The sequence below is a fragment of the Carassius carassius genome, chromosome 17 (genome assembly GCF_963082965.1).
Source record: "Carassius carassius chromosome 17, fCarCar2.1, whole genome shotgun sequence".
Lineage (NCBI taxonomy): Eukaryota > Metazoa > Chordata > Actinopteri > Cypriniformes > Cyprinidae > Carassius > Carassius carassius.
Window position 1 is genome coordinate 14,933,682 of NC_081771.1, and position 26,591 is coordinate 14,960,272.

Below are 26,591 nucleotides of genomic sequence, written 5' to 3' on the forward strand. Positions count from 1 at the left end.
TTTGTTTTACAAAGTTTGTGGCTTTTGATCAAACCTAGGCCTTTTCTGACAGCAAAAAGGTTATTTTATTCGTACATAACAAAAAAACAGAATTTTTTAGTTGAAGTAATAACAGCAACAACAACAAAAACAATTATTTCCTTTAGTTTCCAGTGAACAGGTATGGACATGCAACCTAACTTGTATCCTTAGCACTGTTTGAATTAAACTTTAAATTTCAAAACTACAGCTATTTTACTGAAATCAGGACAGTTTCTGTTCCATTAAATTGCAGATTCATCATCCCATATACTAAATGCATTTGTTTTTCTGGTTAATTCAGTCAAGAGAAGGGGTATCTGTTATATAAAAAGGATATCTATATAATGTATTTATTTATTTATTTTTGGTCTAAAATACATGAATTTCTTGAGTTGACAGGACGACAACTATAAATTACATTGAATAGCACAGGGTGGCAGTGTTGTACTGAACTTTTGCAGTGCAGAATTGCATCCTGCGTATACTAAATAATGTATACTTCTATTTTTTTTTTTTTAAGAATTTGAAGCAGTATTGAATACAGAATTATTAGTATTTTTGAATGGTGGGGTGCTAAATTGTTGTCAGACCATTAAATTCATGCAACTTGAGTGCTGTCCATTTATTATCTTAGAAATATAAGTATGTTTGTCTAATTTATGACTCGGATCATATAAAAGGAAGACAGTTGATGATGTTTTTGGTATTTTCAGTTTATTATTTTAGTTGATATATTTGCCTGACTGAAATGTTAGGTCTAGTAGAGTGCAGTGCATTATGGGATATAATTCAAAATGTTTACAGGTTACTCACTAAATTTAGCAGATTATGTATGTATTCAGTTATTATCTATTTATCCATTGAAATAGTGACTGACACTTTATTAACAATTAATTTGAGTGGTTTATGTTCTCTAGGTTTAAAATAAATATAAATATATTTTTTAATCATGAATGAATTTTAACTTGTTGAAGTATCGCTTCTAACAAATGTGTAAAAAGAAACATTACCTTTCAAGTTTCTGTCTAGTTTCTTAACTGTTGACTGAGGATTATTGCCCCTTTCACGTCATTGGAGAGTGATATAAATATGCCCCCCACACAGTGTCACTGACCCTGGCATGTCGACAGAACTGTATTACATAACCCTGATCTTTAATAGACACATCATGAATCTGCCAAAACAGCCCCAGGAGAAAACCTATCATCATAGACAGCTTCTGTCGTTTTATTTACATCGGATGCAGTGAAAAGTAGTCAACAGCAGGGGGCAGATTCATTTACAGTATTTTTTTTATCCAAAACAAATTACAGTGCATTCAACATTAATTTTTTGAGGATGAAATCCATGATATCGGTGTTGTTACTGTCATGCTTTACTAGTTGAACTACAGGAACTAATTTAAATTTGTAGCAGATGTTTTTGAGTGTTTTCTTTTTTCTTTTTTTATATATAAGATTTATTCATGAAGATTCACATGATACCATCTCTGTGTTGTGTTTCCTATACCTAGTTTTATAGTGTATGTGTGTGTTCTATTGGGTTCTTGATATTGTGTGCTAGTGTTTGTTCTCTTTAGAAAAATAAGTGCACTTCTGTCCTGCCTGGTCTTTTATGTTTCAGATGGCTGTCTATCTGCTTAAAGTTTCTTTGACACTCTCCATCTCAGTCCCTTTCACCTCTTCATTTAGCACCTAAAGACATTTCTGCTTGTGTCTCAAAGAGATTGATAAAAATGACTAAAGAGCCTCTTACTGGAAAGTTATTGAAATTACATTGGTGAGGTATCATCATTTTGTGTGTCTGCACAGATGTGTCTCAGTGTCACTGCGTTCCCTCTCATAATGATGTCTCTGTAGTGCTATTTTTGTATTGCATATACAGTATGTAAAATTATTATTATTTTTGGTGCCAATTTTTCTTAGTCCACAAATATGGTAGACATTGGTATCCCTTGACTTTTTTGGAAACGCTGGAGGTATAAATTCAACATAAAAAGTAAATTGCTGTAGCATGAAATAAGTAGGCAGTAAATCAAATGTTATACCCCAGAGGTCCTGACCTTCCTAATATTGACAATTCAAATCATTCTATATTGTCTGAAAATAAACTTGGTTGTATTTCAAATTTTGAACTTATTTTAATTGCCAGAAACTATTTATATATTTAGTCTGACATTCACATGTAAGTGAATTCTTCTGTCATAAAATAGTTTTTGTGACAGTTCCACAGCTTCTCTGTTATCAATGTATGAATTCACACTATATAGACATTAGTGAATGAGGTCATACTGTAGGTGGTGATTTCGGATACAGCTATAGCATGTTTATTGTTTTTTGTTTGCTTCATTTGGCTTTCCTCCCTTTTCTCTCTTTTTCTAACATGAGTTATTTATGTGTGTGGCAGTAGGTGTGTGTTTACCCGCACCCTTTTACTCTTTCCCACAAATATCCTTTGACAAATATTTTGTACTCCAGCTGGGTTTGGGAGGATGTTGACAGAAGCTGCTGGTTGGTGGTAGATGGTTCATGATTTGTAGCATTTTAAATCATGTTAAATTGTAACCTTGTCCACTGTATATCTATTTTGGCTACACTGCTGTTTAAAAGTTTGGTTTCAGTATTTTTCTTTTTTTCTTTTTCACTTTCATCCAGCAAGGATGCATTAAATTGCTAAAAAATTATGTTTACATTGTTCAATAATAAAAAAAAAATGTTTAAATTTCATTAAAGGATCCTGAAAAAACAGTGTCCACAAAAATGTTAAGCTTTATATTAAATAATATTCAAAAAAAATTACATTATTAAACAATATCAAACTGTTTTCAGCAGTGATGATAATAAGAAATGTTCATTTAGCAGCAAATCAGCATATTTATACAGAATAAAAATTCAGCTTTACCATTGCATGAATACATTTTGGTAAAATGTTTTCAAATTGAAAACAGTTCTTGTAAAATATTTAACAAGATTACTACTTTACTAAATTTTTGATCTACTAAATGCAGCCTTGGTGAGCATAAGAGACTTCTTTCAAAAGAGTCTACTGACCACAGATTTTGAACGGTAATGTAAAAAATGTAATATGCTGTACGCATAGCAAAATATAAACTACAGAAGAAGACTACAGACAGAGGGCGCTAGAGACAGACAGTGATAAGAGAAAGAGATGCTCACATGGACCAGAGCATGACTTAGGTGAACAGAGGCTTGAGAATGAAACAGCATCTCTTAACTGTGAGAAGAAAAAGAGTGTGTCATGTTGGAGAACAGCCACACAGAATACACACATTTTTGTGTTATTTAGTCCTTACACACACTCAGTTTAAACATCCATATGCTCATATAAATACATTTTATAATCTGGTTTGCATTTTCAGTTCTTCACACAGTGTCTGTCTATTTTGAAACTGATTATAATGTTGTGAAATGTTATGCACCAAGTCAGCATATAACAATGATTTCTAAAGCTGAAGCTTTGCCAGCACAAGAATAAATTACATTTAAAAAATATTTATATTTTACATTTGAATACTACTACTACTATTATATTTATATATAGTATACTAAATGCATTTGCATTCGGGGACTTTAAATATATATTAAGTATTAAGCACATCTTCCTCACAAAATTATCATCAACCCCTTTATTATATGTAATCAAAACTCCAGCTTGTGCTTTTGTGAAAGAAAATGAATTTTTTCATTCCACCCAACCTTTTTTTTTTCTTTTGTCTTTTCATTATTACGTTAATCTAAAGAGAGAGACCCACCTCCTCATATTAAATGAATCACCAACCCTCACACAAACAAGGAGCCTTTCTCTCCTCCCCTCCTCCTCTGTCACAAGTCAGTGTATTGAGTGCTGGCTCCTCCCTTCACGGGGCAGCTACTGTTTCTGTCAGATGTAATGTCACATTGATTGATTTGCCACAGAGAGGAACAGGCAAATAGGCAGGCACTGGCTGCCAGCTGAGCCTCAACGTCACATCAACAAATGTAACCATGAAGAAGCTCTATCTCGGTCATGTTCTTATGGACAGTTTCCTGTATTAAGCACCCAATGCCCCATTAATACAGTTCCTTTCTGTTCTGGCAGGAGCGGCACGCTGCACTATAACAAGGTAAGTTCTGTGCTTGTGTGTGTGTGTGTGTGGGGGGGGTTCATGTATCTGAATTCCCAGTGAGGACGCTGACAGAAGCGATGAAATGCTCGCCATGTGACATGCAGCAGTGCCCACGGGATTGGCTGAGCTGAACGATGACATCAGCAAGCTTTCCTCCCTCCCTTTCTCTCTCCCTCTCTCTCCCTCCCTTCTTCTCTCTCTGTCTCTATCCACTCTGCTTTTTTTCCTGCCCTCTTTTGAGCATCCTTTGGTGATCGTGTAGACCACAGCCGCAGTGGATAGCATCCATGGCCTAAACACGGAGACCTTAAACATCCACCGGCCCGTCGTACCAAGGACACGGGGACTTTAAAGCCACGGCTTGAAGCGTGCTCTGTTTTTTTTTTTTACATCTCTCCATCTGGTAACCAGGGGCTTATCTTCTGCCCTCCTCCCGTTTCAGGCTTCTTGGAGATAGAGGAATGCAAATCTGCAATCATGATGGAAGGTGAGAGCTTGGTCTATTTTTATCTTATTGCCTCTTGTTGCGTGTACGGCCCGGTGTGCACTGGCTTTAAATGCCATAAGCTGTCCGCCTATTTTGAGTGGCTTGACATTCTGGTAACTCAGTATAGAACTGAAGGTGCTGGATATCTCAAATATAGACACACATAATCACATGCACACACATCTCATATGTATTGTAAACACACTAACATATATGTATTTGTACTCTATTGTACAGGCATATATCCTGTTTTTTTTTTTTCTTTGTGCTTTCACCTCACCCCCCTTTAGATGGCTTGTCTTTGTAAAGGATTATTTGGATTTTGCAGTTACGGCTTATGTGCCCAGCTGGCCGCCTCTGAATTCTCTTTGTATGTAGAGTTCACACACATACTCACGTATACATCATACTGTAACGCGGCACTTGTTTCTAAACGTGTCTGGTCAAGGCCATTTCTTTAAAGGGATGTGTTCATGTGTGTAATTCAGTGTGTGCATGTGAACACCACTGTCAGCTGTGTTTTGGAGGGAGAAACCGAAATGGTTTTATTCGCATATGTGACAGAAATTTTTATGTAAGCGTCGGCCTGACGAGAACATATCATTTATTTATAACATTAGAGTCAGATAAACCCAGTATCATGTCACCTGTTCCCAAACACTGTTGTCTGCACTTTTGTATGACTGGATCGTGTTGTTTCTGATGTTAATGCTGGATCAAATCTAATGGTTGAAATCAGAAGAGTAGTGATCATTAAGTGTATCTAAGAATGAATAGTTTGTACAGTTTACCCTAATTAGAGTAAAATGGCACATATTCTTTGTGACATCAGATTTTGTGTGTCATCCACCCCTTTTATTTGGATTACAACATGTGTTATGCAATTTATTGAGGCATGTGGAGAAACGTCAGAACAAACCATTTGCTACTTCCTCATTCACTCATTCTACACAACATTGAGTGTAGGTTGTGTATGTGTCATATATATTTGTATATATATAATCTTTTTAATGCACAATTTATTATGGTAAAATGTATTATGCAGATTTTACCTGCTTTTTGTAACCAAATGTTCCTATAAGGATAGTAAAAACACTAATATTGAGAAATCACTTAAAGGGGTCATATGACGTTACTAAAAAAAAAACGTTATGTTTTGTATTTGGTGTAATGCAATGTGTTTTTGCGGTTTAAGATTCAAAAAACAATTTTTTTCCACATAATGTATATTATTGTTGCTCCTCTATGCCCCGTCTTTCTGAAATGCGTAGATTTTTTCAAAGCTCATCATTCTGCGAGCGAGGTGCCAGCTATCCAGTGCATTGTGATTGGCTGAATTCCTCAAGTGTGTGACTGAAATGTTACACCCATTACCATAATGTGATGTCATCACCTGGCATGACCAGAAAAAAACAATAAAACCCATTACAAACGAGTCATTTGTTGCATCCAGTGGGCACATAATTATTGATTATAATGACTTATACTATGTTTTTATGCATTGTGTTGCGTCGCATATCGTGCCTCAAAACACAAAACCATGTGTGCATTTGTTATCAGAGAAACGGCAAACAACAAACGCTACTCTACACTGCTAAAATTCGAGTTTGAATCATCAATGGCAAATGTAATATAAAAATGTACTTACAGGCTATGAGTCAGAAGCGCCAGACTGTCCTTGCAAAGTTATAACTGCCCCACTTTATAAAACAGCCTTTGATCACAGACCCGTAGGCTAGTCTGCAGGCTCAGGAAACAGTCCTGCATGAAATGTGTCACAGCATCACACATAGCAGGCTTGAGAACGTTGTGGCCGGCGGATTCGATGAAGGAGGCCCGGGCTGGACTTTAATATATTATGTCTTAATGAAACTATAAAACTGCAGAATGGTTCCTGTGAGAAATGGATTTAGGGTTAGGAGATGAAAGTTATCATCTGATCAGTATAAAAACTCGAGTCAATCAAGGTCTCAGGCTTTAGGTGTTAGGTAACGCAGTAGCAAAAGTGATAGTGACTGTCACTGTAGCCTCAAATAGATGTGACACAGAGGTGAAACTCTTAGTGTGGATAGTACAGGCTTAGCAGGGCGTGGATTACCTGAAGGTGTAAAATAGGAAGGTAATCCACCTGGTGTTTTCAAAATCATGCTTTCAGACTGCTTTAACTCCCAAGCTATTTTTGCCTCTAATATTGTCTGGTCAAACTTGAATGTCGAATGTCCACCTTGTTGAATTGTGAAAAAAATGATAGGTTGAAGTGGGATAATATGCATGTAGGGCTGCTAAGATACCTTTTTGTGTGTGTGTGTGTGTGTAGAAGAAGAAGAGTAAAAAGGCCTTCCCAGACTCATTTTGAGTCAGAGGTCAGGTATTTATCAGCCATTTGTTTATGGTGCACTTAAAATTGGTTGTTTCTCTTTCTTTCATTTAGTTCATTAATTTTGTGACTTGTTACATTACAGGGAATTATTGACCCCCTTTTTTTGGATCCTCATGTAGAGTCTACGTTTTTCCTCTCATACTGTTCCCATCCTCTCATCTCTGCCCTAGACATCCCAAACCTTCTCAAGGATCATAAAACATAAATGTCAGATATATGGAACTCATAAAACAGATCATTTTAGATACTAGAGTATATAACAAAAGCAATCTGACAATATAATATCGCTGTTTCTTATGTCATGACTTGACATGACGTGAAAAATATTGTAAGACGTTTAAGTTAACATAATTATTACTTTTGTTTTATCATATCTTCAAGATGCTGGTGTTGTTTTTAAACTAGATCAGTGGCATCTGGTGCACTTTAAATGCCCCCGTGCACAATAAGCACAACACATTTTTGACCATTAAATGCTTTTGTCCATTATTTGCAATGTTACTTAATAATCACCATCTATTTATTGAAGGGAACAAAACAATTAGTCTGTGTCATTGTGACATTAGTGACCCTGGCAAATGTATGGGTGGGGTTAGACTGAGCTTTTAAATAGAAGGGTGGCCATATAGACTGCTTTAAATAGTGTTAGTGGTATTGATAGTATTTCCTGTACAGCAGAGGTTTGGCTCCACCCAACAGCATGCAGGGATTTTCACAGAATTTTGATTATAAAATTAGCCATGTAGAATGGTAAATAAATAGGTTGTTAAGAGTAAAATATCATACTACTTAAAAAAAGCCACTACTTGCTACTTCTAAAGCAGTATGATTGTTGTTATTTGTAGTCTATATAAGATAATTTATCATAATGCTATTTTAATTTTTTAAGTTATAACACCAACATATATTGGTTTAAAAGGTTGCAGAATTGTAGATATTCCAGTTGGTAGGAAAGTCAGACAATGCAGAAGTGAAATGGTGAAGTAGCTTCCTGTAGTCTGTTAAAGTATTAACTGGGGCGTTTTGTCTGTGTGCCATGTGGGAGTCGTAAAAGATTAATTCCATTATGTCCTCTTGCTCTACTTTTAATGAATATATTAAATTGAGTAAAGACTAGCTTGAGTGCGTATTTGTTACTTTGTGTAGGAGGCTTAGGAAATTGTGTGAGTAATAACATAAATGTACACACAGTCTTTCTTAAAGTAACTACTCATTTTGTTTCTGTAATATAAAGCAAACTCGTCAGCTAACAAATCTAAAATATGTTATATAAAGTTTTGATTTACAACTCTGACGAGTGAATATGAAGCTTGGCCAATTTTAAAAAGTACAGAATAAAAGAGGACTGTGATGTGTCTGTTAAATCAGAAGACTTTGAGCTGCTTTCTGCCTGTTAATCTTTATGTGGGCGGAGTTTGTAAATAGTGGGTGTGTCTAATTCAGTGGGAAATTCCAGAAAATCTGAGGCCACTTACAAATACTGTAACTCATTTTTTGGTTTGAAAAACTTTAAAACAAATTGAATAAGGTTTGCAAATTCTACATATGTAATATAATATAATATAATATAATGTAATCCACTCTGAGGCTCTGAGAGAGAGCACTAGTGACAAAGAATGAATTCCTACAGATGATAGCAGAAGAGGAAGTGAACACAGACAGCACGTGAAAGGGCTCTTACTGTACTGTGGCGAGACAGAGGCCAGCTCTGGTTGTTTTGGCAGTAACTGGAGTTGAGCTGGAGCAGTATTTTCCAGCAGGCTAAAGCAAACAGTGGCTTGGCATCTGCCTGAAGAGGAAGAAGATTTTTTTTCACTGTCTCATGATGTCAGGAGCATCCCAAAGTTATCGGACAGTAATAATACACATGAAGCATTGACAGGGCTCCACACATGGAAAAGTTGTCATAAAAGAAGTTTGGATTCAATGAAAATGTAGTTCTTAAATGGTGTTGCTTCAGGATTTATCATAAATATCAAACATTAAAATGTATAATTGTTGCCTTGTTCTGAAATTGCCCAACAATAAGCAGAATTATTAAAACAGACAATCAAAACTGAAAATAACTTTGATATCATTAGACATGGGCAGTTAGTATGATTTTTATTTTTGAACCCAGTGACTGTGCCTGTTTGCACATCAAAAGAGCCACTGGGCTTTCAGTACACTGTGATAACACTCTCCCCGCCCCCTACTACAGAAACACTCCATGCTTTGAAGAATGAGGGCCTTTGTTCAATGGCAACAATAGATTGGCCAAAGAACTAAGATGAACTTTGCAAAACGAGTAAAGAAGCTGAATAAGCATGATTAAGTATACGAGTTTCTAAACTATGCATGTTCATGTGGTTGGAATACAGATTTGATTGACACTATGAGCATGCAGTAGTAATACAGTTACTATCAGATTCTGATATTTGGATAGTGGTTTGATATTGTACATAAAGCTAGCAGAGGTGTATTGTTTTGATTAGCCAGACAAAACATCATAAATAATACAGTTAATTTAATGGTTTCAGCCCTGGAGTATAGATTTTGTAGTGTGGATAGAATTTTGATGTGTTGTTGAACTGAATGTGAACTAAATGCATATAGCTTAAATAGTATGAGCATATACAGTTTAATGTATTTCTGTATTAGGTAAAATTGGTGAAAGCCAGATTATTATCAGCAACCTGGCCCAGGTGACATTATTCTTCAGGAAGTGACATTTTTGTTTAGGAGAACAACACCAAACGGGGTTTGTGGGTCGGTAAGATTTCTTTAATGTAATCTTCAAAGAAGACTCTTACGCTAGCCAAGGTTGCATTTATTTAATAAAATAATTTTGTAATATTGTGAAATGTTATTACAATTTTGAATAACTGTTTTGTAATTAAATATATTTTTTATTATATTTTAAAATGTAATTTATTCCTGTAATGGTAATGCTGAACTTCCAGCAACGTATATTCCAGTGTCACATGATCCTTCAGAAATTATTCTAATGTGCTGATTTGGTGCTCAGCATTTATTATTTTTAATAATGCTTAGAATAGTTGTGCTGCTTAATATTTTTGTGGAAAGCATGATTTTTTTTCAGGTGTCTTTATGAATAGACAGTTTTTATTTGACAAAATAAGAATAATAATAATAATTAGATAAAATAGAATAGAATTTGTAAAATAGATCAAATAGGTTAGAATTTGTAACAATATATAAAGTCTTGCTTTTGTTTTTTATCAAATTAATGCAGCCTTCTTATAAACAAAATATTTTCAGTATTAATTTACTCAGTTCCATACAAACATTTTCATAATTATTTACTCATTTGAGATCAGTTTCATTCATCAAAGTACTGTGATAAATGTGGGAATTGATGGGGAGACACTCAGTACAGAGTACTTCACAAATCATTTCCTGTTTACAGTATTAGAGTAAATTATCTCTGTTTCCTTCCTTTCTTTTTAATTGGTTTGCTCTTTGCAAAGGTTACAGGCAGGGTTTGAATAAACTTTTTCACCCACCATACAGTTTAGCTACTAAATTTTTACATTGAAATGAAACAGAAACAAAAACTTTTCACTTACTATTCCTATAAATCAGCATGTCATTGTAATTTCCAAATATAGTGCACTCCAAAACGAATGTTAAACGATAAACACGTTAAAGTTCAGTGAACATTCTGTCAGTTCATAAAGTGAATTGTTTCCTTACAAAAGTCAGTGTTTTATTACTGTTGGAAGCTCCTGGTTGGAGGACATCATTTATGAATCATAAACCGTCAGATTGGCTAGTTGATAGTTGTTATCCGCCAAGGTGGATTTTCATCTGTGTTAGGTGGGTTGGCCGATGTTTCAAATCCTTGTTATAGGAGTTGGGTGGACAGGCTGTGCCACTTCTTGAAATACTTAAAACTACTGAAAATACAAGATTGCTTTATGTCTAATGCATTTTAGTAGATGGACTAAAAAAGTGGTTTCAAAAGAGTTGAGATTTTTCGCTTTTTTTAATTTACTTACTAATTAACTATTTGTCGAGGCTTATTTAGGCAGGCCTTTTCCTGTTTCCCATCCGAACAGCCAAAATGAGTATGTGAAATCAAGTGTTATGTTCATTCAAACTGCAAACAACTTCCTCCATTTGGTTTGGTTTCATCTTGCCTAGGGCACCACAACAGCCAGATCTCAACAGTGTAACCTTGGGGAAAAAATGGTGCATGATGTCCCTGTATGTGAATGTGAACTTTAGTTATGATCCTGTCATTATGTGAAATGGTTTCTTGGTTTGACTGAAGGTTACTTGAATGTGTGTACTTCCGTATATGACCCTACAATACCCTGTTATGCAAACAGTAGTCTTGCCTTAGAGTGAAAAAGCAATTTATTGTCCTGTGCTCTTTGTGGGCTGATGATTGAAAGCATTAGTTCTATTGCAGGAAGGACAGATTAAATACCTTGTAGATGGACCTTGACTATGATATAACAGGAAAGAGCATCTGTCATCAAGACACATGTATGACGCATTAGAGAGAAAGGACCCTTGATGCTTGTCTGTTTGTGTTCATTAAACCTGAATTTCTGTGAAATATGTATTTATTTCCATATGGATAGGAAACTTATTTCTGACCATTTCATTTAATCATATATGTTTCAGAGGACTAAAGAATCGCATACGAATTTACTGCATGGCTGTACAGGCGTGTGTGTTAGGGCCTACATGTGAGATGACTCATCTGAATGAGCTGTGCTGCTCACCGTGGGCTGAACTGTCTCATGGATAGCAGATACAGTGCTGATCCGCTCAGAGCTGACTGGCTGCATTAGCATTAGCAGCTAAAGAATGAGTATGAGCTGCTCTCAAGGCATAGCAATAAAATAGATGCTAGTGTATGTTTTACTTAAAAGGGTTTTGATAATACTTGGCATTTTGCTCAAATAGGCAACTGTTTCCTGGTCTAATCCTCTTTCAGTCAACAACATTATCTCAACAGCCATTTGAGCATTATTTTATTATGACATTTTTAAGCTCTTAAAAAATCACCTTACACAATACAATCTCAGGTTCGTGGCGTCCCAGACACCAACATTTTAATGATTCAAAAGATGAATTACTGTCTGAGGTTTCAGTATGGAGATAAATTTTATCATCATGATAAATCATAGTATTACAGCGCACCATGAGTGTATGTTAACACCGTTTTTGTTTGCTTTAGGCTTCTGACCTAGAAACGTGACGTGAAGTCAGACCGAACAAGAGTTATGAAACTAAATAAATACATTTAATTAAAAGAGAAATGGTTATTAATAAACATATTTCCCATAAATTGCAGAATTTAAATTAAATGGTAGTTTGTTAATAAAAAAAAAAAAATATATATATATATATATATATATATTAGGGGTGTAACGGTTCACAAAATTCACGGTTCGGTTCGGTACGGTTCGGATACAGCAAAAAGAAAAAATTGGCAGATAAATTTCCTTGATTTTAAAAAAATGTTTTATTTATTACAACTAACAAAGTATGTTTTTTTTTTTTTTTTTACATTGAACAATGATGGAGCTATTCTTTACCCATCTTCTATGGTGTTTTCTTAGCAGCATACTGTATAAAACAAAAACAGCTCCTTATAAAAAAAAATGAAAATGTTATATTAGTTATGAACAAATACAAAGATGTAACTTTTTATATGGAACTCTATAACTCTTTATATTGAGTGTGTTTTTACTCAATTGGTTCTCTATAGGGCTTATGTTTTTTGGAACAAAGCAGGAATTACGGTCTGTCTGAAATGGGCTCGTGAAGGAATATTGTAACGGGGCTCAATTACATTAAGCATGTTCTTAAAACCTACGTTTTCCACTACTGAGTAAGGCGCTCGCTCACTCAGTACGCGCTGAAGGCTCGTTGCAAAATGGCTAATGCGTTTAACAGACCAGAAATAGAAGATCCTCCAATAACCAACAGGTCTGGTGTTTGGGTGCACTTTGGATTCCCTGTAAGCTATAATGGTGATGATAGAATGAATGGTAAATAGTAAGGTCTCATATCCGCGGCTATAATGTAAATGTAGCCTACCAAACTCCGTGGTGATGTCTTTTGCCCTGTTTGAATCCGTTGGAAATGTCTGTCTAAATGCTGCGGGGATAGTTTTCATGCGTGTATGTTTCTCCTTTTTTCCGTCTTTTCCCAGATACTGACACACTAAGGTGATGTCGGCGTAAATGAGTTGACATGTTTCAAGTATTCCCGCTGGTGTTTTTTTTTTTTTTTTTTTTATTTGTATTCCCGCTGGTGTAGGCTACCCTAGATGCGACATATCGTTGTTTTTTTATCCACCACTCTCTTGCCATCACCATTATAGCTTACAGGGAATCCAAAGTGCACCCAAACACCAGACCTGTTGGTTATTGGAGGATCTTCTATTTCTGGTCTGTTAAACGCATTGGCCATTTTGCAACGAGCCTTCAGCGTGTATTACTGAGTGAGCCAGCGCCTGACTGAGTAGCCTAACATAAACATATAAGTTGGTGTTTTTTTCTTCTTCGGGGGTGTCAGGGGCGTTGCCTGTTACGTCGTTTGGGTTATTGGGCTACCTTGTTGAACGCATATCATTATATTTCACCAGTTTTTTTATTTTCCAAATATAATTAATTAGTCCAACGAACCGTTCGGTCCATAATGCGTACCGCGTACCGAACCGAAAGCCTCGTACCGAACGGTTCAATACGAATACGTGTATCTTACACCCCTAATATATATATATATATATATATATATATATATATATATATATATATATATATATATATATATATAATCCTCTTGGACTCACAATCCTCTTGGACTCAGAGCTCTGTGAACAGCCAGCCTTTTTTGCAATGACCTTTTGTGTCTTGCCCTCCTTGTGCAAGGTGTCAATGGTCGTCTTTTGGACAACTGTCAAGTCAGTAGTTGTCTTTAGCCCAGGTGAGATGCTTCTGACGCTGTCTGTTGTTCAAGAGTGGCTTAACACAAGGAATGTGACATACGTCTGTGAGTAGTGGTTCTTGAAGCACTGACTCCAGCTGCAGTCCACTCTTTGTGAATCTCCTCCACATTTTTGAATGGGTTTTGTTTCACAATCCTCTCCAGGGTGCAGTTATCCCTATTGCTTGTACACTTTTTTTTCTACCAGATCTTTTCCTTCCCTTAGCCTCTCTATTAATGTGCTTGGACTCAGAGCTCTGTGAACAGCCAGCCCTTTTGCAATGACATTTTGTGTCTTGCCCTCTTTGTGCAAGGTGTCAATGGTCGTCTTTTGGACAACTGTCAAGTCAGTAGTCTTCCCCATGATTGTGTAGCCTACAGAACTAGACTGAGAGACCATTTAAAGGGCTTTGCAGGTGTCTTCAATATTGAACCTTTTCACAATATTCTAATTTTCTGAGATACTAAATATGGGATTTTCCTTATTTGTCAGTTATAATCATCAAAATTAAAAGAAATTTGAATATATTCATTTGAAATATATCAGTCTGTGTGTAATGATTAATATAATATACAACTTTTTGAATTGAATTAGTGAAATCAACTAAATATCGGTTATCTGTGTCCTCGATCTATAGTTATTGGTTTTGGCATCGGCCTTTAAAAGCACATATAGGATTGTTCATAAAATTACACTTTTGCTAATTAAAATTAGTTCTTGACACATTACTTGAATGTTAATTCAACAGATTATTGCAAATTATGCACTGTTTTTATGGACCGCCAAAGATCACCATTAAAAATGGATACAGTTATGTTTAAAATGAGTTCCTTCTCATTAAAGGTGAATTTTATGTTAAATAATTGTATAAACATATTTTTTATCTAGAAGTAACCAAATTGGCAATTGATTTGATGTAGAGGCCTCAGATGATGCTTCAGATGAGTTAAATACTGACAATAGCTATGGACCCCATGCTGCTTTGTCCCTGTCCCAAAGATGAGTCATCCTGATTAGGTTTCATTACCTCCCTGCTCTAGACAATAGAGGCTCCATTGATTTTTATCATCAGCAGAGTGGATCAGGAAAGAGAACGGGGCAGGAGAACGAATCAGCAGAATCTGAGCAGAAGGCATTGTGCAGCTGCCTTGAAATGTGTGTTGAAACTGGAGTTTGTGTGACCCTCTGAGAAAACAGTATTAGAGATGGAAAAACCCAAGTCATCCAAACACTGTGGGAAGCAATGCAGAATGTTCTAAAATCACTGAGAGCTGCTAAGTTCATGTACTATAATTCATAGGATTATTCTCTCACAAATTGAAAGATGTGTTAAACTAGTGGTACAGTTTAGATCAACCCGCATTATATGACAATAGGCTTTCGTAATGTCACTGCTAGTTTGTTGCCAGTGGTACAGCATTTGATTGACCAGAAATCAGAGTAATGTATATCTTTAAAAAAGTATTTCTGTCAATGCGGGGAGTACATTTGTGTATAGTATAGGTAACCTCAAAGCTAACACTCATAGGCTAGAAGTCAAACCATGCAAAAAAAAAATAATTACGAAAGATATGTATGATTTTGTTACTGTTAAGCTTAGGGTTTGTCTATATTACATGTGTTTCTACAATTCTAATGACAAGAATCTGTAAAACTAAGTTTGCTTTTGTGCTGAGGACATGAAGAGCATCAGCTTGTGAGGCCTGAAGGCTAAATCAGCCCTTTTGAGAAACCACAATGCTGCTCTCTTCTGTCTTTCTCCATCATGTAAAATGTATTCTGATGTTTCATCACCAGTAAGTCTTGCAGAAGGATTACATTTGTACTAGGGGTGTCCCTGACTAAGGATTTTCATAGTTGAATCGGAATTTTTGAATCTTGCCGATATTCGACTGATAGTCGAATCGTATGTTTGGGGGCGGGGCAAAATACATTAACCAGAGTGAAGTCAGACATTCGACTAACATAATTACTGATGTTAACACACAGGGAAAATGTGTAATGAACACCTTGCCGATATAAATGGGGTAAATAATGTTTCATGTTTTTATTAACAGATAGCTAACACTTAACGTCGGCGAAACCATTTATAAATAAACCAACAATTTTATTTATTTTTTACAATAGTGCTCTCATTATAACGTTAGTCTAAAACATTAGCAGTTTATGTTCTGCATTTCTGTTTTGAGCTGCGCGTGCTGAAGATGGCCAGTAGAGTGACGCATTTGATAGAAAGAAAGTTTTTAATCCGTGGGATTCAACTCATAATTTCATATAGAATACGCTTCGTTATTTATGCAACATAACGTTAATATTAAGACTTATAGGCTATTTGCAAAAAGGGCCCGAATCCACATGAACATATCTGCGGGGCTCTGAATGCGAACTCCTTTCGTGGATGCGTTCTTCACAAAACAATGTGCAGAAACACTGCAGCTAAACTCTAAAAATTAATAGCATTTTAGTATAATGGTCTTCGCATTATAATAGTATGTGTATAACAGTCCCAGTCATAGTTATTAATATTCAGCATTGTAGTTTGACCTGCTTGCGCTTTACGCTGAAGAGATATCACTGTAGTACTACAATGAAGCGCTTCACTCAAAACCAAATGCATCTTATATCAGGTAAATAATATATCCACGATATATATACACCGGCTGAAATGTTTTGAAATCACCTTAACCCTACCTGATCGAAGAAATCCAGTCTCTGTCTCTGTCAGTTTGAGTCTTGGTAAAGTTTTAAATCTTTGCCGCCAAGATGCTTCTCTGTTGGTCACGGATTATGAAAGTGAAACATAAATCTAAAGGGGTGGTTGGATTTATTCACGCACTTTGAAATATTAATTTGAAGCTTCTTTCTTTTCAGATTCTTACAGCTTTATCATATTAGGCTGTATATTAACTTATTGGGATACAACCAGTAGTTCTATGTGAAATCAGACATTTGAGCTCTCGAAATGGCATAATCAATAACACCCTGCAAATATTCGACTGTTAGATTGGTAGTCGAATCAGGCTCCTGGAATCAAAGTATTGATTTGTCGACTATTCGGGGTCACCCCTAATTTGTACTTTTATTTGTCTAACCAGTGTTTTTTTTAGGGTGTATTTTTTTAGAGTAGGATTGGAGCTGTAAAGTAAAACTGTAAAGCTGTTAATATGTGTTTAAAATATACTGTCTTTTATTGATCCCTCTCCTTTATTCTGGTCAAGGTGAAAGACCTTTGTTTATGCCCCTTTAACACTCCTTAGTTTGATTGCTGATTGATTGCAAGCAAAATGACAAAGACCCAGTATAGTAATAGTAGATTTTCAATTTTCTGCAGCTGTTGTTGTTGTTATAAAGATGTTTAGAGATTATAACTGTCATTTTAAAAAAATTGCCTGTACTATCTCTGTGTGGGTGGTGGAGGAAAAGAGCAATCTGGCTAAATCTCTCTGCAAACCCATCACAAACATAGTCGCTGCCGCATTCAAATCCAGATGAAGGGAACTCCCATGTGCAAAGTCAAGATTAAAGATAGAGGTTAATGTAAGAAACCCATGGACACTCCTTAAAAAGCCACTTCCATGGAGAAAGTCATGAGGGGAAAAAGAGAACAGTGCTTACAGATAGAAAAATATAGGAGAAAGTTTTTTTATGTTTAGAACCAGTTTTTATGTTTTATGTTTTCCATGAAGTGGAAATTCACCCTTTCACAATTCAAATCCACATTTTCTAGATGCATTTAATTATGGAAGCACATTTCTAAATTTACATCTCACAATTTTGAGTTTATAGAATTGCGAGAAGAAAGTAACTGTGAGATTCAAACTCCTAATTTAGAGATAAAATGTTGCTCAGAATAAAATTGGCCTTTTTTATTGCCATTCTCCAAAGTAATTGTTACACTTGTTCTTGTATCATGTCAACAACCTTTGATAGGATTATACAGTACAAAACTGGATTAGCAAATAAAATTTTCTACGAAAATTAGTAAATGATACTGGGATTTTTGGAGCTTTTTGGTGTTGCATTGAGGCCGAAGCAGCTGATCTTTTAATGTTCAGTGTGTGTGTGTGAGCTTCCCTGTGCTGTGACTCTCTCTCCATCTGCTTCTCTGTCTCATGACACTCCATCTGCATCTCAACAAAGAATCTTTATTCACTGCCAGCACTGAATTAATTCAATATGAAGACTGTCTTTAATAAACAGGATTTCCATGTAGCAAAGCTGACGCAGTGAATCTTAAATGGTGTTTGGCTGAAGACAAAGCCTGTGGTCTGGAGGATCAAGTAATCCAAGTGTGGTTTTGATAGACAACCGTTAAGGGAGCTACATTAAATCTGTAGCTCATCAAGTTATAAGCTAATCAGAATTTGAAGTAGTTTCATTACTGGTCAAACTACACAGTTAGCTACACTGAAAAATGCTAACATAATGAAGCTAACTACCCTCGAGTGCGTTTTAAAAAACTAAAAATATCAATGTAGTGTTAATGCTACATTTTTACATGTTAGAAAAAGTAGCTTTGCACTTAAAAGGCACTATTTCTAAAAATCTACACTACAAACTGCAAAAAAAAGATAACTGCAACAGAGCTAAAAAACAAATAAAAAAAACACAAGAATTACTAAATAATATAGTTCAGTTGGTAGCATTGCTAATTTTAGTTGCTCTCTAACACTGTGACATACAACTTTTTCTCGATTATCACCTGCTACAGTTTTTTTTTTTTTTTTTAACCAATCTTACGATTGATTGCCATCAGCATTCATTGCGCTCAGACACTTGGACAAAGCCACTTGGCTGGTTGTTTCACTGGCAGGCAGCTCAAGGACTTGGCACATGTCACACACGTTGGCACGAGAGCTGTGGTTCCCCTCTCTAGTCTTACACAGAGAGCCCAGACCTCCACCAGATCTGGTGTGATTTAACACAATTGCTCCAGAGCAATGCAGTGTCTTTGTACCACTTGTAGTTTACAGAGTTAATCAACTACAAGCTATTTGTGAAATATCAGCTAACCATTCCTAAATTCTTGTTACATTTCACTTTATTAGCTCTTAGACTGAAATTCTAACCTATGCTTATGAATTTGAAATCATAAAGTGGTCATTGCAGCTTATTTTTTTCTTATTTTTTGGACAGTCACCTGTACTGGAGCAGGTTGCTCAAGGAAACAATGGAGATAACTGAAGGCTAGATCCTGCAACTAGCTGTAACCAGCCCGGAGCGTAAGATACAGTGTCATAGCACTATTGCAATTCCTCTTCCTAAAGATATGGCTGTATACTATTATGCAGTCTAATATGAATTCACGGTTGATCTTAAGTCCATTTTTATTAAATGAAAGTTTCTTCTAGTAGGCAAGTAAACCTGACATTTATGGATGCTGTTCAGGAATATATGAAATAAGGCAGATAGGTGTTAAACGTCATTGACTTTATTATATATCTTGGTAGAATTTAAGAAAGCCGTATTTTTTCCGCCAACCACCCTTTGAAGGATATCCTGATAGCTTGTTAGTAGACAGGATGTTTGGCACTGTTAACATGAATTAAATTTAACAGCTATTTTTGCTGTAAGAGTATAATTAATGTCACAAGACTTTTTTTTAATTGATCTAATCTCTGCTTTAGAATTGCCATTAATCCATTATATTACAAGATAATCATACAAGTGAGATGTCATGATCCTCTTTTGTAGGAACAAATCTTATTTTACATGCGCAGATGCAGCGAGTGTTTACCGTTCGTTTAGTAAACACTAAATTATTCTGCGTGACTGTTGATGTATTTCCATAACAATGGAAAAACGGCCTCCACTGTCCTTTTTACTAAATGAGTTGGCAAGGTTTAGGTGTTTGTTAGTCATAGTGCATCCATGCAACGTGACTGGGGATTGTGCTTGACAGCAAGTGAAGGAAACCAGCTAAAACATTATCATTCCAGCATCCCAGTAAAACTATTCATAAAGCAAAGTGAAGAGGTTTTCAGATAGCGTGAGATCTGAAATGTTGAGTGCTTCCTTGACCGTCTCCAGGGAAATCTCAGTCTTGTTTACCCCATACTTCTGTTTCTTTTTAAATTGTTGAAATAGTAATTTTAAAATGATGTTTAAATTATTCGGCACTGTGTTTAAGTCATGACATGACTAAGTATGTGGTTGCATGAGTGACACCGGCTGAAGCTAACATTCAGTTTGCTGAATCATTGGCATGAACGGGCATTTTTAGTGATTGTTTGTTATGTTCTGAGATTTATGTATTTATTTATTTTTAAACAGTTCAAAAGTTTGGTGTCAGTACAATTTTTTTTTTATTTATCAAAGATGTGTTAAATTTATCAAAAGTGACAGTAAAGTCTATTAAATTCAAGAACAAAGAAACAAAGAAATATAACAAAGAAATTAACACAGTCCCATCAATCATGTATCTATGTTTGTTAGTGGAAAAATGCATAATGCATGTTATGGCAGTGAGTCTAGAGGCAGACTTGGCAAGCCCATTTACTCCATCTTCAACAGCTTAATAGGGAGAGCCGCTGGGTAATAGTTTTCTCTATGCTGGCAAAGGACAAGTTGCTATGAGCTATTAGTAATATCAGGGAACAAAATATTTAGCTTTCTTCCAGTTCTTTATGCTTTCAGATATTTTCGTTGAAGTAATCAAAAGGTGTTCCAAGGTGTTTTTGGTTTAGAATAAATGCAAATAAAACGTGCCCTGATGAGAAACATTTTCTAGCTGATCTGTTTATAAATTTAGCCATCTGTCTTCAGACTTGTTAATGAATATTCTCAGATTAAGATCAGCACTGTGTGATGAAGGAGATCAAGTTGGGGTCATTGTAGCTGTGCGGATCATTACAGAGAGAGTTTAAGATTATTTCTTGCACTCTCTGATCTCTTCTGTGGGTGTGATGGCTCAACTCTTTCCAGATTAACTGACTGTTAAGCATTAATCCCTGTCTAAATCAATCTGCCATGCTACCTCTGAATTAAACCACCCAACAGATTTATTTTAGTTTCTCTTGTTTTTTCCTCTTTATCCCCTGCTGAATACCAGTAGGAACTGGACCTTGCCTCATTTAATGGCCTTCCTCTGAAAATGAAGATGGTTTATGAGTTATGTTTATGATGGGAATGCTCTTGTTGGTGATAGGTAGTGTGATAATACAACCGTTTGGAGACTGCTGTAGACATTTTAATGAAGGGGAAGATATTTCGGATTCTTTCTGCCCTTGACCCTTGGATGACAGTGGTTTCACTGTTCTGTAATAGAGAATATCATTCAAATTCATTCATTTCACAGTGTCATTTATTGTATGAACCCTTTTCACCGACTGCGATGATGCATTTTCATAGCTATTAACATCTAGCAAAACATGTTCTATTATAATTTTTTTTATGTAATCTACATTTATAAGACTCTTTGTGATATATTACCTTAGCATTGAATTTTTTGAAAACTAGTTAAAATTGCTGCAGTATGTGAGTGTTTCTAATAATACAGTTAAAGGAGTGAAGACAAAATGTAAATCTTTTTCTTTTCTGCCTACCATAATCAATTTTTTTTAAATATCATAATCAAGCCTCTTTTGAGAAGTCATAGAATTGTAGATTAATTTTTTCGCTCCTAGATCAGATGAACATGTAAAAAGATTTATAAATTTATATTTTTTAGATAATTATATTTTCCAAATTGTAGTTTTCTTTACAAGAAGTTTGCCTTGCTATGAAAACGTGCGCTTCTGAGAAACCTGGAAATGTAAAAAAGGGTTTGTTGTATTTCTTCTGTTAAATGCAAAATGAGTTATTTGGTAGAATACCTAGTCTGCTCTGTTCTGTACAATTAAAGTGAACATTTTAAGCTTTATGACATCAGAAGACTTGAAATATAACACAGAAGTCATATGTTCTAGTCATATTTTATGATGCTTTTGTGGTTTTATAATAGAGAGCAGCATGAACATTCTCCTAAACATCTCCATTTTGTTCTACAGAAGAACATTCAGGTTTGGAATGATATGAGGGTAAATAAATGATGACAGAATTTTCATGTTGGGTGATTTTCTCAGTGTCACAACTGGATCATGTCCCCTTAGTATAATCTTTCTGGGTTTTCCAAAATACCTTTTTTTTTCCAAAACAGACTTTGTCTGATCGTTTACTTTGTCTTTGTCTTAGTGATGAGCACATGCCGTTCTTCTCCTGACCCAGTTTCCCCTGTGGTGGACGTTTTCCTCTGGGGGGGGGTGGGATTTCAAGCCGAGTGTGTCTTTTGAGTATGTGCAGTCATTTATCTGCTTCTGTGTGGATGAGAGTTTGTGAGTGTGTGTGTTGGTCTTTTGAGTACATGGCGTACGGTGAAGCCACCTGGACCCAATGAAGGGAATAGGCTTTTGGTTTACATTTTGTAGAGGAAGAGGACATTTTAGGTGAAATGACAGAATAGACGATAAGAGCCCTTGGCTTTCTGTTAATTTGTGCAATTTTACAGTATGTTGAGTGCAAATTCCTGGAGTGGAACTGAAGTACATTGTATATTGGTGCTTAAAATTTGTTTTTTTTTTTACCTTGTATCTGTATTTATTTGTATTTTTATTATTATTCTGGTGTGATAAATGAAGTTAATACAAGTCTAGAGACAAATACTTAAGCTGTAAAGTATGTGTAAATTAAATTAAATTAAATTAAATGTATGCATTTAGCAGACGCTTTTATCCAAATCGGCTTACAGTGCATTCAGGCTATCAATTTTTTACCTATCATGTGTTCCCGAGGAATCAAACCCCCAACCTTACGCTTGATAAGCGCAATGCTCTACCAATTGAGCTACAGGAACAGGTGTAAACACCCGACAAGCTCAATGGTCCATTTGTTAATAAATAAGTGCACTCACTTATTAAAAAGTAGTATTATAATACCATGTTATTTTGTACTGTTGAGGTAATATGATAATACTATGTATTTATGATCATGTCATGAAATGACCATGATGAACACCCTCCCACCACTCTCATCCTAATGTATGCTGAATGCTTATTCCTTTTCTTATATATATATATATATATATATATATATATATATATATATATATATATATATATATATATATACACACACACACACACACACACACACACACACACACACACACACACACACACACACACACACACACACATATTAAATTTTTCAATGTTTTTTTTTTAAAAGATGTCTCTAATACTCACCAAGACTGTAATTACATTATATAGAATGTATGTGTATATATAAAATGTACTTTTTTCCTGTGATAGCACAGCAGAATGATTATTATTTTATTATATTATTATGAATGTTGACTACAGGTTTTGCTGCTTAATATTTTTGTGGAAACCGTGGCACATGGTGATGAAAAGTTCAGGATGATGACAAATAAAGACAGAACAGTGTTTAAAATATTTTGTAACATTATACATGTCTTAACTGCAACTTTCAACTAAATTAATGTATCCTGAATCAGTGTTCATTTCTTTATTCTAACTTTTGAATAGTAGTTTATCAGGGATTGCACAAAAAAATTAAGTATCTGAAACTGTTTTCAAAATTGATAATAATAAGTATTGGCCACTAAATCAGCATATTAGGATGATTTCTGAAGGATCACATGACACTGAAGACTCGAGTAATGGCTGCTGAAAATTCAGCTTTGCCGTCAAAAAAATAAATTAAGTGCTGAAATAAAGTGCTGAAAATTCAGCTTTGCCGTCAAAAAAATAAATTAAGTGCTGAAATAAAGTGCTGAAAATTCAGCTTTGCCGTCAAAAAAATAAATTACATTTGAACATTTATTAAAATAAAAAACTGTTTTTTTAATTGTAATAATATTTCACAGTATTACTGTCTTTAAACGTGCAGTATGGAATTTTTGGCCACCAGGGGTCACTCAATCAAAATAATAACATGAGACGTACTTTGATGACGTCGGGAAAGAGCATAGGCTCATGGGAGTTGTTGTTCATTGGAACACGCGCTCTGTCGCTCCCCACATTCCTCATTCATTTTAACTGAGGCCGGTGACACACTGGATGCGTGGCGTAAGCGTCTCAGCTGCGTGGCGTGTCAGTTTTTAATTCGGCTCCCATGTTAATAGGTTAGAACTTGCAGACTGCCTGCGTGAGACGCGTGTCTCAGGCCCGGCTCCAGCCGCGCAGAAAACGTGTGCATGCTAGAAATAGAACCGACGCCTATTTTTCACGCAACACGCACGCGTGTTGGAAGCGTTTCCAGGCAAAATATAATAGGAAAATATGTTTATATGTAATTTTGTACACAAATACATATTAATTCATGACATTTTGATGTTTGAAAGTCTATAGGTTGACATAAATTCAGATACAAATGTAATTTAAAAAATAAATAAATAATTATCGATTTTCAAATATTGCACCTGTCAAACATAAGTCTATTTTGCCGTCAATACTGTTGACGGTGTCCTTTATCAGTAGGCTTTATATTTATGTTCAACATGAAGTATAGATATTGTTGTAATGAAGAAAAGAGCCTGGTCTGTCAGCGGTCTCCCTCTATGTCACCTACAGCAGCAGCAGCGCGCCACGCTTCTTGCACACAGCAGAGACGCCACGCAGCCAGTGTGTCACCGGCCTTAGTATTTTGACAATCACGTATTTTCGAACGGAGAGATATATGAATTATCAGACCCCTATCAAATCAATATTCCACCTAGCTAGTAGTAATATTAGGGCTGGGACAACGCGTCGAGGTCATCGATGACGTCGACACAAAAAATACGTCGACGCAAAATATGCGCATCGATTCGTCGACCTGTTTTTATCGACCTGTATTAATCGTTAGATTAATCGATGCATCGAAAAAATAATCGCTAGATTAATCGTTTAAAAAATAATCGTTTATCCCAGCCCTAAGTAATATATGTTAAAAAAACACGGTTGCCTTTCGTTAATAATTATAATTAGGCTACGTTTATACTATGATATCAAACAAGATAGTGAACTGCATTTGAAGCTACTTTATCCAGCTAGATATAGAACACATGTAGATTTACATTATGCTCTACATGAGAGCTAGTCCGTCTGCGTTTTACACAAGACATCCTCGTTTCACAAAATATACGGATAGATATAACGTTAGTAAGCTGAATGGATGCATACCTGTTTATTAGAATGCAAGCATCTCTCTGTAGTTTCAGCTTGTCACGAAGCTCTCTCTATCTTGGAAATGCAACTCCAATATTTACCCGTGTCTCGTTTCTTCTTCGTCCCAAAACCTTCTCAGGTCATTTATTTCACCCGTACGTTTGCGCTTCACAGAACGTGCAGGCAAAGCATAATCATGATCCATAACTAAGTTATTGATTGAGGTATAAATACGAATATAAACAATATAAATATAAAATATAATAGTCTCGATCAAGGCTAGCTACTACTTTTTCTTCTTCGTCTCGTCTTTGCTTCTGTTCACCTTTGTATTTGGCGGTTCTGCAGGAAGTTAGATAAACTAGAGGGGTCAAAGTTTATATGACGCCATAGACGGGCGACAAAATTCTAATTAAACTATAATTTTCTCCGGATTTTAAAGTTCGTGGAAACTGTCGGGATAATGTAAGTACACAACAAAAAAATTTATATAACATAGATATAGTGATATCTGCTATTTTTAAAGCAGAAAAATTACATATTGCGCCTTTAATATATTGCATACTATTGTATTGTATTATATACTATATTGTATGCTTTCACATGATGTCATCTGTACTTGGGAACATGGACATAAGTTCTTTGTGATGGAATATTGGCATTTACAGCTCTTGAAAAACTTTCTTGGCTATAATAGCCAAAAGAAGAATACTAATCTTTTTGAAACATGAGTTGGACTGATGTCACAGATGATTACCTGCTCTGTGGCACCTACAGTCTCGCCAACATTTTCTTTGACAATTAATCTTTGTTGCTTTTAACCACTGCTGTTTTTCTCTGCAGTCTCTAAAGCCGTAAATACTATATATCTTTACTTTCACTTATCATCTTCTCTTTTCCTGTTTGCTTAAGTGGTTTCCCTGGATGGTTAGCGCTGTCATTTTCTTTGGCCTTCACTCCATGAGTTACAGTAGCTACTGGTAATCACATTACCACTTCTGTCATGATGCCTACATATGCAGACTATTATTTTCATAGCCATTAATTAGTGTTATGCTGTGTTTAGAAATCCCTCTTATCAAAAAAAATGGACTTAAACCATCTCATGGGGCTTAGTTTAAATGGAAAGCGTGACCACGCTGGGGTTTGTGTTTGCAGAGACTGTAATCTGGTTTAGCAGCTTGTTCAAATGCATCCCAAACTGTAATGATATACTGTTGTTGCTTTTGTGTTTGCCAGTATATGGACATAGGTGAAATTGTGATGTCAGTGTTCAAATTTAAAGCCTAAAAGTGCTCAATCCATGTGTACCAATGATGACGCAGCAGTGCTCTTTAAAAGCTACTCTTTTGACTTTAACAACAAAATACCAAAAACTAGTATGTTTTGCGAAGTACAATGGTACAATAAGCTGCTAAGCATTTAGTGACATATTTCAAAGTATCATGTTGCTGTCATTTCATGCCACCATTGTATTA

The 26,591-nt window shown here is 35.5% G+C and overlaps 1 protein-coding gene across 13 annotated transcripts in view; it reads left to right on the top strand.

Moving 5' to 3' along the window:
- Positions 1 to 26,591, top strand: part of sgip1a (SH3GL interacting endocytic adaptor 1a) — a 93,651-nt gene that overhangs the window by 18,563 nt on the left and 48,497 nt on the right. For 4 of the 13 annotated variants that reach the window (XM_059571026.1, XM_059571031.1, XM_059571028.1 and 1 more), the window contains exon 1: positions 4,349 to 4,634. In XM_059571026.1, the coding sequence (XP_059427009.1) occupies positions 4,625 to 4,634 (10 nt within the window). In that variant the 5' untranslated portion in view covers positions 4,349 to 4,624. Of the gene's footprint in view, positions 1 to 4,119; positions 4,145 to 4,345; positions 4,635 to 26,591 lie in introns of those variants that run through there. The other 9 variants (XM_059571022.1, XM_059571024.1, XM_059571030.1 and 6 more) reach the window with 5 other exon arrangements.